We start from the raw sequence: 18,697 nt of genomic DNA, 5'->3' as shown, positions 1-18,697 counted from the left end.
AGGGCTCGAACCCAGGACCTTCTTGCTGTGAGGCGACGGCGCTAACCACTACACCACCGTGCCATGTATATGTTCTCAACGTGTTTTTTAAATTATATTCTGAACCTAAACGCGCTACACAGATTAACTTTATTCATCCTCACACAATAAAGGGAGGATAAATGTATTATCCCGATTAAGAGGCTTAAAATCTCCACTGCTGATTGGCTGGTGCCCCGTGAAACGTTTCAGCCAATCAGTGACATGAGTGCCATTTCTGTCCATCCAATCCGAACGCGCGTAGATGACAACACTGAGCTGAGACCTGAGGGAACCTGAAGTGACAGCGGGTAGTTTTCTGTTGCGTGTAGATGAGGAAACTCTGAATGGATTAATGGCTAAAACTAAAGAAAGGATTTACTGGTTGAAAAATTAGGAACTGTTGCGAATTATATATCGGACGTGTTTTGTTTGGTGTAAAACCGTGACAGACAGCGAGAGCGCGCGCGCTGTTTGCCGGCTGGTGTTTAGCCTCTGAGCTAACAGGAAGCCCGGAGCAGGCTGAGGGAAGCCTTGGTTCTCTGTCACGCGCTGTGTTGACCGATTTGTAGCCGGTTTATTCCTGATTATAGCGATGGGCGCTGCGGTGTATGTTTTATCCACGGTTACAGGCTATGTGCTCACATCCGCTTTGCTGCTGAAATGTCCTTCTTTACTTCACCGCAGGAAGCGGGAGATGTTCCGGGGCCATCACATCTCACACCGCGGCGGTGAGTCCGCGCTCAGGTTTCATATTATTATACATTTTATTTTCTTAAATGTCTGTTCTGTAAATCAATCTCCTCTCTCTCTCTCTCTCTCTCTCTCTCTCTCTCTCATTCATTCATATGTATATGCGCGCGCGCCCTGATATTTGAAGTCATTCTGGCGAAAATAATCCTTATCCAGTTAAAAATGTGGAATAAAACAAACAGTTCTGTGCAAAAGTCTTAGGCACACGCAAAGAAATACTGTAGCGCAAAGATGCCTTCAAACATAATGGAATCCAACGTTTCTGCATTTTAAAGGTTCCATGGCATGAAATTTTCACTTTCTGAGGTTTTTTAACGTTAAAATGAGTTCCTCTGACCTTCTTAAGTCACCCCAATGGCTAGAAATTTCATAATGTGTAAACCAAACTATGCCCAACATTTGAGAATGGCGCGTCAAAACGGCGCGTTGATAAGCTCTTCCCTTTACTACGTCAGCAAGGGAGATGATCCCCACGCCCCCCCTCTGGATTCCCACCCACTGTATGGATTGCCCCGCCGAGTTGTAGTGAGGAGACCATAGAGGGAGGGCACAACAACATGGCATCACCTAAGCGAGCGAAACATGGAAATTGCGCTGTACATGGATGTGACAACACAGAAAAGAGTCTGTTTTTACTGCCGACGGGAGAGCCCCTGAAGACGCAGTGGCTTAATTTTATTTACTTCAATAATACGCCGTCAAGTCTACCTAAGACGGTGTATGTTTGTCGGAAGCATTTTCCTGAGGAATGTTTCCACAACTTGGGACAGTACAGGGCAGGTTTTGCACATCAACTGTCACTGAAGCCTGGGTCCGTACCAAGCATCCCTGCCGCATCAGCCACAAACACCAAACAAGTAAGTGTATAACTGTTAAGTCGTTTTGCCGTGATTTAAAATCGGTGCGTTAGCCTAGCAATGGCTACATTAGCTGTGCAGCTAACCGCTTCCTGCAGTTAGCCAGGTAATCTGCGCTACAAAACTAAAGAGCATGCAGCATGCTCTGTTAAACTGAGTTTAGTCTGGATATTGACTGTAACTTATGAGCTTATGTTTGACTATTGCTCCGCAATGCATGTCTTCTGTTGGATAAGCGCTATGTTGTTGTAGTTGCTGCTTCTATCCTCTTTGGTTATGGAGTGCGTGTTCAAGCCTAGGGTATTATACGTTCGTAAACTACCACTCCGAACACTCTCACTCTCTGTTCTCTGTGTCACATTGAGTTTACGAAAGGAGTCCGAGGGAGAACGGGGTTTTGTCTTAGCAGCGTGGCTACAGGCGCTGATAGCAGCGAGTACGTGTGCGCGCAGCTTGGTCAAGCCCATCCCCCCATGGCCCGCCCCCACCCTCTACCCTTCCCCGCCTCCACCCTCTACCCTTCCCCGCCTCCTGCTTCTCATTAGCAAAACGACGCACTGGGAAAAGCGCTGAAATGGGGCTTTCTCCCAGGAGGCTATATTTATGTGCCGAGGGTTCATTTCGAGAAAGGCTGCGGATATAACATCCAGAAGCCTCCACGAGCCCGTTTAAAGCATCAACAAACCACCATGCCATGGGACCTTTAAAAAATCGTATAAAGAACAGTAAACAGCAATTAACGAAACAAAGTCAGTATTTGGTGAGACGACCCTTGCTTTAAAAAAAAAATACTAGTCTCAGGTCCAGTGAGTGCAGTTTAATAAGGAAATGAGCTGTAGGTTTTACCGAGCATCTTACAGAACCAGCCACAGTTCTTCTGGACACTTTGACTGTCACACTCATGGGTGCAGATGAAAAAAAATCCCCTAAATTATTCAAAATTGTACAAACAAATGTATTTTCAGACTTCACATTCTTCACATTTTAGATAGAAATGGTGGAACAAATAATGTTTGACAAATATATATTTCTGACTCTGCATTCCATCTCTGCATGGTACGAGTTGCATATGGGCAAAAAAAAAAAAATCACTCCCCCCCCCCCCCCCCCCCCCCCCCCCCACAATCCTGACATTGGATCTGCACCCCTGGTCACACTCGCTTCTTCATTTTTCACCAAAACCCAGTAGCCTTCATTATGGTTTCTTTTCTAATCTGAAAAGTGGTCTGTGTAATATGCTGCTTTCTTTACTGGCTGACAAACATTTTTCTGTAACATTTAATTGTGTGCTAGAAAACTAATATTTGGAATTCCCTAAAATGTTTTTGGACTGACTGGATAATATAGAAGTCATACAATAGAAATCTATAACAAAGTTTGTACTTTTAAAAAAAAAGGGGGGGGGGGGGGCTTGGACTTTTACACAGTACTGTGTGTGTAATAAATTAAAAAAAAAAAAACCTCCTACTCACTTCATTTCTCATGGTCTTGTGTCGTTGCCCACAGGTGCAGGTGAGAACCTGGAGAACACGATGGCAGCCTTCAGGCAGTGCGTTTTCTCATCACTCGAAAGTCACTGGTTGCATGCATATTTAAGAACAGCTTTTCATGATCTTCAAGGCTCCTTTCTTCTATCATACCTCCCTTTTCTGAGTAGATGAACCATGCATTCCCATTTTCCATTCCTCCTGTATCTCCCCTCTTCTTCCTCCTCCACAGTGCTGTACAGCTTGGCACCGACATGCTGGAGCTGGATTGTCATTTGACCAAAGATGAGCAGGTGGTGGTGTTACATGACTCCAACCTGAAGAGATCAACTGGAGTTAGTGCCAGCATTTCGGATGTTGCGTATGCTGTGAGTGGAACCCTGGGTTCTATCCTGTACTTATATCATCTGTCTTACTGTGAATATTGCAACTAAAATCTTGCGTTGATATTTTTTTGTATTTTATAATAGATATGTGCTTATGTGTAAGACTGCAATATGTTGTATATCTGTGTGTATCTGACTTTTTCCTTCAGGATCTTCCACCTTACTTGTGTAAACTTGGTGTGACTTTCAAGCGAGGTGAGTGTTCTGGATTTCAGCAACTGTTTTAATCCTCCTGTGGTCTCAGCTGAGTATGATATGTAACAGCCCACTTACATGTGCATTAAGTCAAGTCAAGTTTATTTGTATAGTGATTTTAACAATCAACATTGTCGCAAAGCAGCTTCACAGAATTTGAACGACTTAAAATATGAGCTAATTTTATCCCTAATCTATCCCCAATGAGCAAGCTTGTGGCGACGGTGGCAAGGAAAAACTCCCTCAGACGACATGAGGAAGAATGTGTTAGTGTGTTATGCGTTAGTGTGACTGGCTTAGATATGCATGTGTTTATAGTGCATTGGTACTAATCCAGGGCTCGAAATTAACTTTTTTTCTTTGTGTACCCCAGTGGTCCCGAATTCTATGTTGTATTGTCCCGAATGGAAGCAATAGTGTCCCCATTTTTTTCCTCTCTGAAATAACCAGTGGTTAATATTATCATATGAAGTTACTATTATATTTGTAACTATGCGATTTTGAACCCTTTATATCATTTTTACAATAAGTCACAAGACACAAGCGACACATGTCCTATACATCATCTACTTCAAAATTACAGTTATTGCATTTTCAGTTTATTAAACTTTGGCGATCTCACTGTATGAATAGATACCCGTTTATTTAAAGGGGCCAACTAGCTCATTCAGAAAATGTTTCAACTCCCTACATCTGCAGTACACTTTAGTTGAAAATAAGACCCCTTTTATGTTCATTTCATCTACTTATACCTTGAATATCTGTTGGCACTTATAAGGCCAACTTATAATTTTCACCATTACCGTTATCCATTTTTATGAACTTTCCATTATTCATTACCGTTATCCATTTTTATGAACTTTCCATTATTCATTACCGTTATCCATTTTCATGAACTTTCCGTTATGCATTACCGTTATCCATTTTTATGAACTTTCCGTTCTCCATTTTTATGAACTTTCCGTTATCCATTTTATGAACTTTCGCTGCCGAAACGTGGGTGCAAATGTTAGCAACATCAACATAGTGCCAGGTCCGAGCCTAGTTGTGCTGCTGACTGACTAAACTTTCTGAACTAGAAAGACACCAAGAAAACTCACTTATTCTGTTGAACGGTATCTTCCGTCAATATCATCCACATCATTCCTGTTGTATTTTATAACGTGTCTAACAGTGTTCATTAAGTTCATTCAGTTGCTAGCGTTGCCTGCAGACCAGGCGATGACACTTTGGATCCTGAAGGTCCCGGAGACGTTATGTCTGGGCTTTCAGTTTCTTCCCCGCGGTCGGTCCGCTTCAACCACTTAAGCATTTTTGTTCTGGCAAGAGTCAGCGCAGCGTGTGCGCTAGCAATTCCATTCCAAGTCCATATAATGCGGACTCCGGCCGAAGATTCTAGAACAGAATGCGCTGCTCTGTAGCCTACGGATGCAGGTGCATCGAAAGTGTAGCTACTATGTATTTTTCGCTGTTAACGTTTTAAAATTAAAATTGACAAATTAGGTGAATGTCTACGTATGTGTTACGGCTTTGTAAATAATATTAATGTAGAACTTTCTTTCTAGATCTATTTTTTTTCTATTGTCCCAGGATTGTCCCAGATATTATAATTTTGTGTCCCGATGACATTTTTTATGGTCCCCGGGACGTCGGGACACTGTTAGTTTCAAGCGCTGCTAATCTATTATCTTACAAAGGACCTTTTTTTTTTTTTTTTTACTTGTACAAAATTAACTACACCACCCAGCATTATTACCACCCTTCATAAGCAGATTTAGTACACCGTTTTTGCTCAAAACACAGCTTTTTAGATCCTGAAAAATTTTTACTACAAAGCACCAAAAGATCAATATTTTTTTAGGCCTGTCCTGAAGAGAATAAGCACTGAGTCTCTTCCTATAATGTATAATGTTTAAAGAGGTTGGAGACACTTGTAGAATGTGCATAATATTTTGAGCTGCTTTCTATGCTTCGGTTTGTGCATGTGGACTTGTTGCTTCATGTCAGGAATGCAGGAAACAGATGGATTTAAAAACCAATAGACAGTTTATTCAGACAAACTGGCAGACAAATCATAATAATGAGGTAAATGGCACAATCAGAAAAACAGGCAATGGTCCAAACAGGTAATCGTAGGCAAAGACAAAAGAGCAAAATCCAAAGTACAAGCAAGGCCAAAACCAGAATCAGCAGAAAATTAACAAAAGGCTTGGTAAAGTCAGACACAAGGAGCTGAGCATATACTTCACATTGAACTGTGAAAGTTGAAGGCCTTAAATAGTGAGCTGTGGTGATTGTGAACAGGAGCAAATGATTAGAACTCTGGAGACCATGAGTGGTGAGGTGCAGAGTGGGTGTTGTAGTCTGTGATGGCCATATTTGAAGGTTGCTGTGAATTCTGGGAAGTGGAGTTTGAATGCAGGCAGATGTAGGCAGGATACTTCAGTTCAGAACATATACAGTCAGGTCCATAAATATTTGGAAATTGACTTTTATTATTTTAGCTGTCTACCACAGGGTATAGGAGTTTAAATGAAACAATGAATAAGACTTTCAACTTTAATTTGAGGGTATTTACATCCAAATAGGGTGAACGATATAGGAATCAGTAGGAGTATTTTTATATAAACAACACCCCCCCACACCTTTTTTTTTTTTTTTAAAGGACCAAAAGTAATTGGACAAACTCATCTCATTCTCATTATCTCTAGCCGCTTTATCCTTCTACAGGGTCGCAGGCAAGCTGGAGCCTATCCCAGCTGACTACGGGCGAAAGGCGGGGTACACCCTGGACAAGTCGCCAGGTCATCACAGGGCTGACACATAGACACAGACAACCATTCACACTCACACTCACACCTACGGTCAATTTAGAGTCACCAGTTAACCTAACCTGCATGTCTTTGGACTGTGGGGGAAACCGGAGCACCCGGAGGAAACCCACGCGGACACGGGGAGAACATGCAAACTCCACACAGAAAGGCCCTCGCCGGCCCCGGGGCTCGAACCCAGGACCTTCTTGCTGTGAGGCGACAGCGCTAACCACTACACCACCGTGATTGGACAAACTAAGTTAATTAAATGCATTTTTTAATACTTAATTGCCAATCCTTTGCATTCAGTGACTGTCTGAAGTCCGGAACCCATAATTATCAGTATAGACCCTTTTCACTCACGTGACCTTCGTAAACGCGACCGCCATTTTGGACATGAAGAAATAACGGTTTATGGCACAGACCCTTTCGGTTCTCGCTCATCTAGCTGCTACAATGACTGCTTAGACTGCAACAATAATACCTAACACACATTTAAGTATCCGTCGTAAAGACGTGAAACTCGTTGAGTGACGAGTGTGTTCATTGATAAGCTAACACAATCTAAAAGTAGACATACCATCACACTGCCCTGGCGCTGTGTACAGTTTACCTTCTATGGTTTGTGTACTCACTATTTGCCATTACTTTCTCCAGCCCAGTGTTCGAACTATGCCAATATTTTCGGGGGGTCCCTTTTTTTCCCTGGGGGGGGTGCTTGCGCTTGTCTCAGAGCGCGGATCTCCAAACACATGAGAAGCCTATCTTGCGCACATATCACGCAGACTCCACACCTCCACACACGCATCGCGTCTGAAGTCATAACTCATCAGGGGAAATCGTGTCTGCATTGGCATGTTCAAAAAACAACCTCGCGTCAACAATGATACCACACGCAAGAAAAAAAAAAACAGTCAGGCTACTCAACACATCTGATCCACAGCAGCACCAAAGCATCACTGGAAATCATGTCAACCAATCTTCCATTTCAACACGCGTCAACAAACAAATGGCACCACAAACATGAACGACTCGGTCAGGCTACCGATTCCAAACCCACAGCAGACGAATAATTAAATGCATCTTACCTTAAAGCAGAATCGACCACAAAGGAAGTCTGTTGGCACACTTCCTTTCTACTAGTTTGTGTCCCCAACCTGGCAGCAGCAGTCGTTGTCATATCGGTTTATTTTATCTTTGATGTAAACACAACACTTCGGATATGCAAATGCTTCCCGTTACACACGATTGCTATGTCAATAAACATCATTTTGCCAATATTTTAGAGACCATCCATCTTCTCCGTCGGTCAGCATCTGTCGGGATCCGATAAAATGATAAATCTTGCCTTGTGTGTTGATGGTTACTACATCCAGGTGCACAGCAATATAATGGCATGATGGATGTCTTGCTGAAAGTAAAAACTTTCTTTGATGGCTATATTCCTTTCGATGCTTCGCCGTCGTTCCTCGTTGTTGGCTGTGGTAGACTACTGGTAGTTCATGTCCAAAATGGCGGCTGCGTTTGTCGTGACGTCACGTGGGAAGGGTCTATACACTGGGTGCTTCAAGGGCAAATACAGCCCCAATTACATACCGTATAACAGCGCCCAAATTACGGGCTTATCAAAAGGCCCAAAATAGAACATACGAAAATCGCCCAAATTAGAAGAAAAAATCCTGTTTCATAAGGGTGGAGAACCCAAAATATTTTTAAATTATTGTTAAATGTCATTTTTTGGCATATATATTTCAATTTGTTGTTCAGCCGCTTCATAACATGAAGTGAACATGAAATGCGTCTAGCGATTACCGTAAACCGTGTCTGAGTCTCTGACGTCTGAATGTCGTAAAATATACTTCCTTTGTTTATGTTGTGAAATTCTCAACGATTCATGATAACACGTGGCTGTTGGTTTGTGGTACTGTTGATAGTATAGATTGACAAGTGGTCGTCATGCCGGGTCGTGGTAGACCTAAGACAACTGGTAAATCACATAATAAGAACAGCAGTTCATATATTCATGGAAAACACATAATCGATGGCATTATTAAGTCTACAGGCAGGGGAATGGGGAGGTTTATCACACAACAGAACAGTCAGAAGACATCAGGACGATATTGTTGACAAGGTCGAGGTCATTGACTTGTCGTCTGCAACAGCTGCCTTACAGTTGCCAGGTACGCTATGGATTTTTATTACATATTTTATGTGAGACTTTTACGTAATCTGCTTTGTACCAGCTTATTTTTAAACTTAAGTGAAAAATTATTTTTATCCCATTTATGCCCAAATTAATTTATACCAAATTATATTGGAAGTTGAATTGAAATAGATGTGCGCCCAAATAGATGCTGTGATCATAATTAGGCTTACAAAATATAGCATAATCTATTATATCTAGTACTTGATTTTTTTTACTTTTCATGTTTAAAAACATGGCTTAACTCATACATTTAATAAAGAATAATTATTATTATAATTATTCTTTAAGGGCTGCACTAAAAATGATACGGCAAAAATTTTCGGCACGCTACGCGCAAAAATAGTATAAAAAAAAATTTTTTTGGCTCGCTACGCTCGCCATGGTGCCCAAATTAAAACTCTGTCTTTGCCCCTGTGCTTTTTCTCTGGTGATGTTCTTCCTGGCCTTTACTGCAACTGTCTTCATGTTCTTGGGGAATTTTGCTTTCAGCAAGTAAAATGCATGCTCTGTTGGATTCAGGTCGGGTGATTGACTTGGGCATTGCAACATTCCACTTCTTTGCCTTAAAAATGTATATTTTGTAAATCCTCTTATTAAAGTTGCACTATTTTGAACTCCCCTTAATTATATAATTTCAACTCCAGTATAATGTGGTAGACAGCTAAAATAACAAGAACTTTGTCAGTGTTGAAGTATTTATGAACCTCTCTGTATGTTCGAGTCATCATTTTGTTGAAAGCTCCATCTATGGCCAACAATGAACCTCCTCCAAATTCATCTGGACATGTGAGGTGGGGTGGGTTCTTCCCCCCCCCATTCCCCCCTGTCAATGTGATGGTATTTTTAACTCCTTGTTTATTTGTTTATGTACATTACCAGATTTGTGCTGGTCAATAACCATCTCTCTCTCTTTTTTTTTCCCTCTTCTTTGGTTTTTTTTTTATTTATTTATTTTTGTTTATTGGGGGGGTTCCACAATTTTGGACAAATTTAGACAATTTCTTTAGAATATTGGAGTTGTTGGTAATTCTCACACATTTCTGAGAGAAAATTCTATTTAAACAGTAGTTCTAATCATGTTTTTTTTGTTAGATAAATAGTTTCTCTTATTGTTTAAGTGGAAAACTTGAATTACTGTCTATAATCTTTGCTTATTTTATGAAGGGGCCAATAATTCTGGAGAACATTGTACCATATTAGTCTGTATGTCAAATACTTGCTCCATATGTCTATACAGACTGCTTTGTCGAAGGAGGTGGCGATAAAAGCATCCCTCTGCTGAGAGATGTGTTTGAGGCTTTCCCAAAGACCCCCATTAACATTGACATCAAGGTCAATGATGACACACTCATCAGGAAGGTCTGTGCTACCTCACTGCAGTCACAACCCACTCTTGCAACATCACAGATAAGACATGCTTTCATGAATAGCTACTCAGAACAGGTATTGACTAGATCAGGGGTGTCAAACCTGATCCATAAAGGGCCGTGTGGCTGCAGGTTTTCATTCCAGCCATGCAGCAGCACACCTGACTTGGCTCATTCAATCAACTGAACTGTCTTCACACAGTCAAATACTTGCAGCCACACCCACCCTTGATTAAAGGGTGGGTGTGTCAGTTGATTGAATAAGCCAAATCAGGGTGCTGCTGCATGGCTGGAATGAAAACCTGCAGACACACGGCCCTTTATGGATCAGGTTTGACACCCCTGGACTAGATGATGTTCCTTGTCTTGTTCCTGAAGGTCTCCGAGCTGGTCGTTAAATATGATAGAGAGCAGTTGACTGTATGGGGCAACTCCAGTAACCAGATAGCTCAGAAATGCTACAAAGAGGTAAGAGCCGTGGTTATAAGGCCGACTTTATTCTTATGCAGTCGTGGGAAAAAGAAAGTACACCCTCTTTCAATTCTGTGTAAAACCACTGTAACAGCTTTTATGCTGAGGCAATGAGGAACTGGGAGACAAGTGCGACAGTTCAATGTGCATTTTATTTCCCTTTATTTTCACTTTTCAGTGACCGCGCGATCACCCATGCAACATGCGTTAGAGCAGGGGTGTCAAACCTGATCCATAAAGGGCCTTGTGGCTGCAGGTTTTCATTCCAGCCATGCAGCAGCACACCTGACTTGGCTCATTCAATCAACTGAACTGTCTTCACACAGTCAAATACTTGCAGCCACACCCACCCTTGATTAAAGGGTGGGTGTGTCAGTTGATTGAATAAGCCAAATCAGGTGTGCTGCTGCATGGCTGGAATGAAAACCTGCAGCCACACGGCCCTTTATGGATCAGTTTGGACACCCCTGCGTTAGAGAATACAGCTCTGTCTCATATGACTGGCTATCTGAGCCCATGTTTACATTAGCCCGTATCAGCGGATCATCAGATTAACGTTTTTAAAACGATTAGTGTGCACACAGCAACACCAATACACGGATACGCTCGGCTCCGCAGGCATCCTGCGCTCCAAATCACTCCGCCCTGAACAGCGAGTGCCCTCTGGAGGGTGCGCACTCCGGCCCTGCGCAGCTCACAGAGCGCGCGAGTGAAGTGCACAAGCTGTGATTCGGGACTGAGCCGCTGTGTGTGTGATCCAGCGCATATCACTTACCACTTGCAAGTGGAAGGATGGCAAGCCTAAAGACAATCATAACTACACAATGGGCAGTATTTGCATCAGTATTTGCAGTATTTTCATACTTTTATACTCTTTAATGAAAGGTGATACAAGGCGGAAGTCCGCGCCGTTTTTCAGCAGTCGCGTCACATGACCAACGCCAGCGAATCAGGAAGGTGGATGTCACAGTGATGTTGTCCAATGACGACGCCAGCTAGAGCTCAGCACAGCATATCCGTGTATTCTCAATGTTTACACAGCACCGGAGCTGACACGATCTGGATTGAATACGTGGACGCTGGCGGATTCCCGTTTCCCGGCGTTTCCAGGTGGTTTAATGTAAACGGACAGTGCATCCGCGAAGAAAACGAGACAGATACGGTCTAATGTAAACTTGGCCTCAAAGGCACACAGAGACGCACATTAATAGACGGACAGTAATTAGACACAGATGTACTGTAACTTATCACATTACCTGCTTGTTCAACCTGACTCCTTGCTGTTCATAGCTGATGCTCGACCACACCCCCACTGCTACAACCACCTTTAGCAGCAATAACTTGAAGTAAATATTTTGTGTAGGGGTTTATTAGTCTCTCGCACCATTTTGGAGAAATTCTGTCCCACTCTTCTTTCCAGCATTGATTCAGTTCATTGATGTTTGAGGGCATTAGTTTATGCACAGCTCTCTTAAGATCCCACCACAGAACCTCAGTGGGGTTGAAGTCTGGATTTTGGCCTGGCCAGTCTAACATTTTTTTTTTTTTTTTTTTTTAAGCCATGCCTAAGTCGATTTGCTGGTATGCTTGGGTTCATTGTCCTGTTGCATGACCCAATTTTGGCCCAGTTTAAGCAGCTAAACAGATGGCTTCATATTTGTGTCAAGAATTATACTGTCACGCAATTGTTGTTATTTAGGCCCTGATTATATAGAAATGAAGGAGGGTTTTCTTTCTTACTTTCTTTCTTTCCTTCTTCTCACATGACTATTTCAGGGTACAAAAATTGGCACCCTCTACTCACCAAATGTGAGTAAAAAAATCTACATTGGTAAATTAAATAAAAGAGGTCCATCACTATTGGAGGGTTGCTGAAATAGCCCTACTTCACAATTCTTTGATTGATCCTCACTGTCTGCCATCACCATAACTCGACACAAGAGAACTGATGGCAGTTTTTGGCGAGCCAAATCTAACTGTAAGCACTAGCCATGAAGAGAGTCTGCACATATGTGGCAGCACATTGCTGGAGTAGAGCAACCAAAAATGAAAAGTGGTGTTTCACAGATAAGGGGGTGAGGAGAGATTTGCTTTTGTATAACATCAATGGCAATATACTGAGCTTCAGTGTTTGCCCCATGTACTTGACAAACAGGACCTGCTCATATTATTACAGTTATTATAATTAAGTTATTCGCCACAGGCTCAGTGAATAATAACTGAGATGAAGTCGAGGTTATTATTCACTGAGCCTGAGGCAGATAATTGTTTTAGTATAAATACACAAGTGATTATTTCAAAAATAATTTTAAAAATCATATTAAAAAAATGGATTTCAAACTTCAATAGCAGCACACAAATGTAATAACGCCAACTCTCTATGCCAACTCGCATAAAATACTTTGTTTTGAAATTGATAAAATAAATCCCAATTCCACCTTACCTTAAATACTTTTAGACCAAACTTCGTAGCATCTTTAGTGCTTTTAGGAACACCATTTTCTTTCATCATTTGTAATTATTCCTCACTTACAGTGACAAAGCGATCGGCCACCATTTTTCCGAGTTGCTCGAGGTGATTATTGAGAAATAGTCTGAATTTCCTATACAATTTCCTATAATCACCTGTGTGTTATATAATAATAGTTATTAGTATAAACTCTTGTTATAGTTCCCTTTAAAAGGTCAATCTGGATAAAATATTTTGGCTAGTAATCTCCCCCACCCCTGTACACCAGCCATTGGCAGATAGACCAAAAGTATATTTTGGACCCTGCTTTACACTGTATTATTTTTATATTTCATACTGCAATATTGTAGTATAACAGCTTTAGATTTCTGTTTTCTTCTTTCTGTGGTAGAACCCTCGGATCCCACTGCTGTTCAGTTTACCCAGAGTGCTGCTCCTCGTGGGGCTTTTCTACACTGGCCTTCTGCCCTTTGTACCCCTTAAGGAGCAGTTCTTGGAAATTCCCATGCCTTCTATTACTTTCAAGTGAGGAACATGTCAATTTATTTATTTATTTTAAAGCTACGCTAATGCTATTTCTGTTCTCACATTTTGATTATTTTTACTTTTGTTTAACTAAAATTATTTTACTACTAAATAATAATAATAAAATACCTTGAAAAAGGGGGCAGCACGGTGGTGTAGTGGTTAGCACTGTCGCCTCACAGCAAGAAGGTCCGGGTTCGAGCCCCGTGGCCGGCGAGGGCCTTTCTGTGCGGAGTTTGCATGTTCTCCGCGTGGGTTTCCTCCGGGTGCTCCGGTTTCCCCCACAGTCCAAAGACATGCAGGTTAGGTTAACTGGTGACTCTAAATTGACCGTAGGTGTGAATGTGAGTGTGAATGGTTGTCTGTGTCTATGTGTCGGCCCTGTGATGACCTGGCGACTTGTCCAGGGTGTACCCCGCCTTTCGCCCGTAGTCAGCTGGGATAGGCTCCAGCTTGCCTGCGACCCTGTAGAACAGGATAAAGCGGCTACAGATAATGAGATGAGATACCTTGAAAAAGGTATTTCTTTTTGGGTTCTTGGCTTGTTATTTCAACCTGGAATGCTTTTCACATTGTCTGATTTCTAAGCCATATACACTCACTGGCCACTTTATTAGGTACATCCATCCACCTGCTGTTTGATGCTGTTCTGTAATCAGTCAATCCCTTGACAGCAGCACAATGCATAAAATCATGCAGATACAAATCAAGAGCTTCAGTTAATGTTCACTTCAAACATCAGAATGGGAAAAATTGTGATCTCTGTGACCTTCACTGTGGTATGGGTGTTGGACTGAGGCAGATGGACTAGTATTTCAGAAACTGCTGATCTTCTGGGGTTTTCACACACAACAGTCTCTAGAGATTACACAGAATGGTGCCAAAAAAAAAAAAAACACTGAGTGAGTGAGCGACAATTCTGTGGGTTGAAACAAACACCTTGTTGATAAGAGAGGTCAGAGGAAAATGGACAGATTGATTCAAGCTGCCAGGAAGGATATATTAACTCATATAATTACTCTCTTTACAACCGTGGTGAGCAGAAAAGTATCTCAGCTTGCAACAGCAGAACAACACATTGGATTCCACTTCTGCAGCCAAGAACAGGGATCTTAGAATCAAGAACAAGTTCCTATTAAAGTGGCCGGGGAGTGTAAAGGGCTGAAGTATAAATAAGGGTTCTTGGCTTCCTACAAATGGTTTACTTGAAAACATTTCTGATTAGAAAACACTCTGTTGTATGGGTTTACAACTCTAAATCAGAAAAAGTTGAAATGGTATGCAGGCCTAGAAATTCATATATTTTTTCACCAGCCAGCCGGACTAGTTACCTTCCAAAGTAACTCGCCAAACAGAAAATCAACTCGCCAAAATTTGTTCATGTATGAATTTTACTTCTGTCAAAAATAACGCAAAAGAGAGTAGTTACCATTGTTCATGACTAATGTGCATTTATTTCAAGACCCGAGTATTTTGATACTGTTGTTAAATACATAAATGAGAACAGCACAGAGCACCATAATATAATATCAACAAATAATAATATATTGGAAAACTTGGCAACTTGGTGTATGAGTATTGAAAGCAAATATACTTACTATCATGACTATAGCACCCAAAATATGTCCAGCATGCTTTCTGTATTTAACCATTTATGAGAGAGAAAGCATTACGGGCTTCATATTGACTAGGAATCAACTTGAAAAAAATTAATTATTCCATAAAAATCGTATCGCAGCCAAAGCCTACCCTGCTCCCACGTTTGCTTATAAGTCCTTTGTCGTTTCTCCTTCTCGTACGCTTTATCGGTGGCCTTTTTCTCCTCTTCAGACCGAGGTCGCTTTGCCCCCGTCTCTGGTGGTTTCTGTACACCTTTCAGAAAATTCCACATCGCAACGTAGCTTTGGCAGATGTAGATGTAAACAACAACAAAAACACGTGTTTAAATGGGCGATAATGTGGCCACATCTATTGAATTTGATAACGTGATTACCGCGATATTCAACGAGACGCGTTATATGCATGCGCAGTAGTGAAAAAACCAACAGCCTGACTCGTACACGATATGATTCGGAATTCTTCGGTATTTTCCGTCCTGCCGATAAACACATCGATTAACACAGACACGGCACGCACTTAATATGTGGCGGCTTTAGTTGACGGTGTGTCTGAATCTTCGCTTCATATATATTTTTTATTTTCAACTAGCCAGCCGGGCTGGCTAGTGACAGGAATTGCCTGCCAAATGACAAATTAAGTCGCCTCGGGCGACCGGACCACCACGAATTTCAAGCCGTGGTACGTTGAAATTAAAACTGAAAACAGTGATCTATAAATAATCTTTGACCTGTATTGCACTCAAAACAATACAATAGCACATTATTTGATATATTATCTCATGAATTATATTGTTTTTTGTTTTTCCCAAAATAAACACTTGTTTCAATTTTGATTCTTGCAACACATTTCAAAAAAAGTTGGGACAGTAAAGCATTTACCACTTTGTAATGTTTCCATTCCTTCTCACAACACTTAAAAGATATTTACAGACTGAAGACACCAAGTAATTAAGTGTTTCAGGTGTTTTGTCCTATTCTTCCTGCAAACAGGTCTTGAGGTGTGCAACAGTACTGGGTCATCGCCATCATATTTTTGGTTTGAAAACTTGCCACACATTCTGTATTGGGGACAGGCAGCCTTTTCTTCCACAGCCATGCCATGTCAAAGTAAATTTTATAAATTACTGCTCCCCCCCCCCCCCCCCCCCCCCCATAGTGTTCCAACTTTTTATGATTTGGAGTTGTACATAAAACCTTAGGAGTTCCAAATTTTCCCAGGTGTTAGTTCAAATCTTTATCTTGAATTTTTAATGTGAATTCTTGCAAAAGTGCCATTTCTGTCTAGGAACACCTAAAGTCCCAGAAATTTTAAACCTCTACTGATGAACTTGAATTACAGCACAGATGTTTAAATGATGTTCAGTAACAGAAGGTAATAGTCATGGTGTGCTCCCTGCCCAGTGACAGTGTGACCATGACAGTGAACTGCTTCTTATTTGTCTTTTAAGTCATGGAATATGAAATGTGAAGACTTGGCTTGCTGTTAATGGCCATGTTTCTATTTAGACTCCGAGACCCCAGGAAGATGACACGGACTGAACGCTTCATCACTTGGCTGGCAGACACGTAAGTTCAAGTTCAGCAAAATATTTACAGAGCCTGCCTGTTACATTAGGTTAATGACCTGAAATTTTAGTTGATTTTTTTTGTTTTTTGTGTGTGGTTGTATTTTCTTCATCAGCCTCCTCATGAGAAAAGCTCTGTTTGATCATCTAAGAGCTCGTGGAATACAGGTGAGCATTCTGTGATGAAATGGAGGAAAAAAAAACTCAAGCAAGTTTATTCAAAGAGATGTTATGCAGACATGAACTTAACTGATGGCCCTTTTTTTAAATATATAAACACAGGTCTACGTGTGGGTACTGAATGACGAGGAAGACTTTAAACGTGCCTTTGCCCTTGGGGCCACCGGTGTGATGACTGACTACCCCACCAAGCTCAAAGAGTTCATGGAGTATAACATTCCTTCTGCATCCAAATGACCTGTGGAGGCAGAACAGCTCACTGTATTAATTTTCTACTCTATTTTTCCACTTTTCTGTGTGGCCTGGCCAGAATATCCTGCAGTCTTGTTTTTACACAACAGCATTTGCATGTGTGAAGTAATAGAAGAGGCTGATAGGAGTGTGCTGACCACTTTTTAAAAGAATGATTGTTATAAGGCCGTAATGGATCTCTTTTGGAAAATGGTACCACACGTTCTCCATAGCAGAGCCAGATAGTTATTGTGTGTTTAAAAAAAAAAATGTGAACACATGTAGTTGGTTTTAAATCTGTTATTACATTAGTATAGATATGGACTTTAATTTAAAAAAAAAAGCCTAGAGAAAAAATATTACAGGAGTAGCGTGACATATGGTGATAAATTACAGAGGCTGAGTTTACTACTGATGTTAATACAGGCTCATTGACTCACCCTAACATTTCAAACTGCTTATGAATGTGAACCTGGGCGCAACAAAATACTTTTCATAATCATCACTGTATAATCCAAAAGGACATACCATTCTGGTTTAAAAAAACACTACACTCTATGCCCTTTGTGCTGCAAGTGGCCAAAGTGATATCGATACACTCTTCTGATCTGTGAGGGGAAATTGACAAGAGCAAAACCAGTATTCTAATGCAAGGCAATTCAAGCATATGGTAGGGTACCAGCAGAGGGCCTTTCATGCAGTTCATCACCTGGATGCAGCCAGTAATACAATGCGTTACTTAGCAGCAGACGACCACTAAGTAGTGTGTCTCATGTTTACAAAAAATGCTTTAGTCTATAGGCATGTCTTATCACGAATCTGTGGCTGAAGATATTTTATTACTGCAGGATTATCTCAAGCAATAGCTCTTTCTTTCTCAGTTCATTATTATCTCTAGCTTGTGAAAGTATTTAATTGCCTGAGTGATACGAGGTAGTGGTTTTGCTGTGGCTTTTTCAGAGGCAATAAAAACTCCATTCAGTACAGTACAGTGGAGTGGCCAAACGCATAACTGCCTGCTTAGATTTTCAGCTGTGTTCTGATCACATGTAGTAGACGAATATTCCAGGGTTTTGTTAACCTCCTCTCTGTTCACTGTATAGCATATAGTGAGTAGAACTACCATAGGCAATCGTTAATTTGGTACACACTGTAACTCAAAAGGCAGTTGTTGAATTCTATCAATCTGTAAACATTTCAAATACGCTGCTGAATAACATGCATTGAAAGCTACAACTCGTACACATTAACAGTGATCATCTTAGGATGTGACAATCAGTACCAAAGCAGTGCAATAATAAGTTTTATATATATATATATATATATATATATATATATATATATATATATATATATATATATATATATATATATATATAATGTATGTGTGTGTGTTTACAGTGGAAAACAAATAAGCACAAATTATCCCCATCAGAAAAAGTCGAAGCATCTATAAAATGTAGCACTTAATTTACAATAAATTTGACAGCAGAATTTATTAAAGGGTTCTACCAAAATATATTCTGCAACAAGCTCAATACTTTTTTTTTTGCT

At 40.9% G+C, this 18,697-nt stretch overlaps 1 protein-coding gene across 2 annotated transcripts; it reads left to right on the top strand.

Annotated features, from left to right (window-relative positions):
• Nucleotides 1–297: 297 nt before the first annotated feature.
• gdpd1 (glycerophosphodiester phosphodiesterase domain containing 1) lies at nucleotides 298–18,459 on the top strand. Of its 2 annotated transcripts, XM_060943674.1 has the most exons (10): nucleotides 298–749; nucleotides 3,135–3,177; nucleotides 3,348–3,483; nucleotides 3,651–3,696; nucleotides 9,953–10,074; nucleotides 10,461–10,550; nucleotides 13,415–13,548; nucleotides 16,674–16,733; nucleotides 16,849–16,900; nucleotides 17,015–18,458. In XM_060943674.1, exons 1-10 carry the CDS (start codon nucleotides 614–616, stop codon nucleotides 17,147–17,149), a joined length of 954 nt encoding a protein of 317 aa, XP_060799657.1. In that variant the 5' UTR covers nucleotides 298–613; the 3' UTR covers nucleotides 17,150–18,458. The 2 variants fall into 2 exon arrangements, with proteins under 2 accessions (XP_060799657.1, XP_060799658.1); XM_060943675.1 differs by lacking the exon at nucleotides 3,135–3,177 and having other exon boundaries at nucleotides 597–749; nucleotides 17,015–18,459.
• Nucleotides 18,460–18,697: the final 238 nt, after the last annotated feature.

Source organism: Neoarius graeffei, chromosome 17 (assembly GCF_027579695.1).
Source record: "Neoarius graeffei isolate fNeoGra1 chromosome 17, fNeoGra1.pri, whole genome shotgun sequence".
NCBI classification, from domain to species: domain Eukaryota; kingdom Metazoa; phylum Chordata; class Actinopteri; order Siluriformes; family Ariidae; genus Neoarius; species Neoarius graeffei.
This window is presented reverse-complemented; position numbering and strand designations above follow the sequence as displayed.

Bases quoted from the DNA above. Each gene is read 5' to 3' on its own strand.
- gdpd1 (XM_060943674.1), top strand. From the start codon at position 614: ATGGGCGCTGCGGTGTATGTTTTATCCACGGTTACAGGCTATGTGCTC. The intron at 3,484-3,650 runs GTGAGTGGAACC...TTTTTCCTTCAG, and splicing joins TTTCGGATGTTGCGTATGCT to GATCTTCCACCTTACTTGTG. The intron at 16,734-16,848 runs GTAAGTTCAAGT...TTTCTTCATCAG, and splicing joins ATCACTTGGCTGGCAGACAC to CCTCCTCATGAGAAAAGCTC.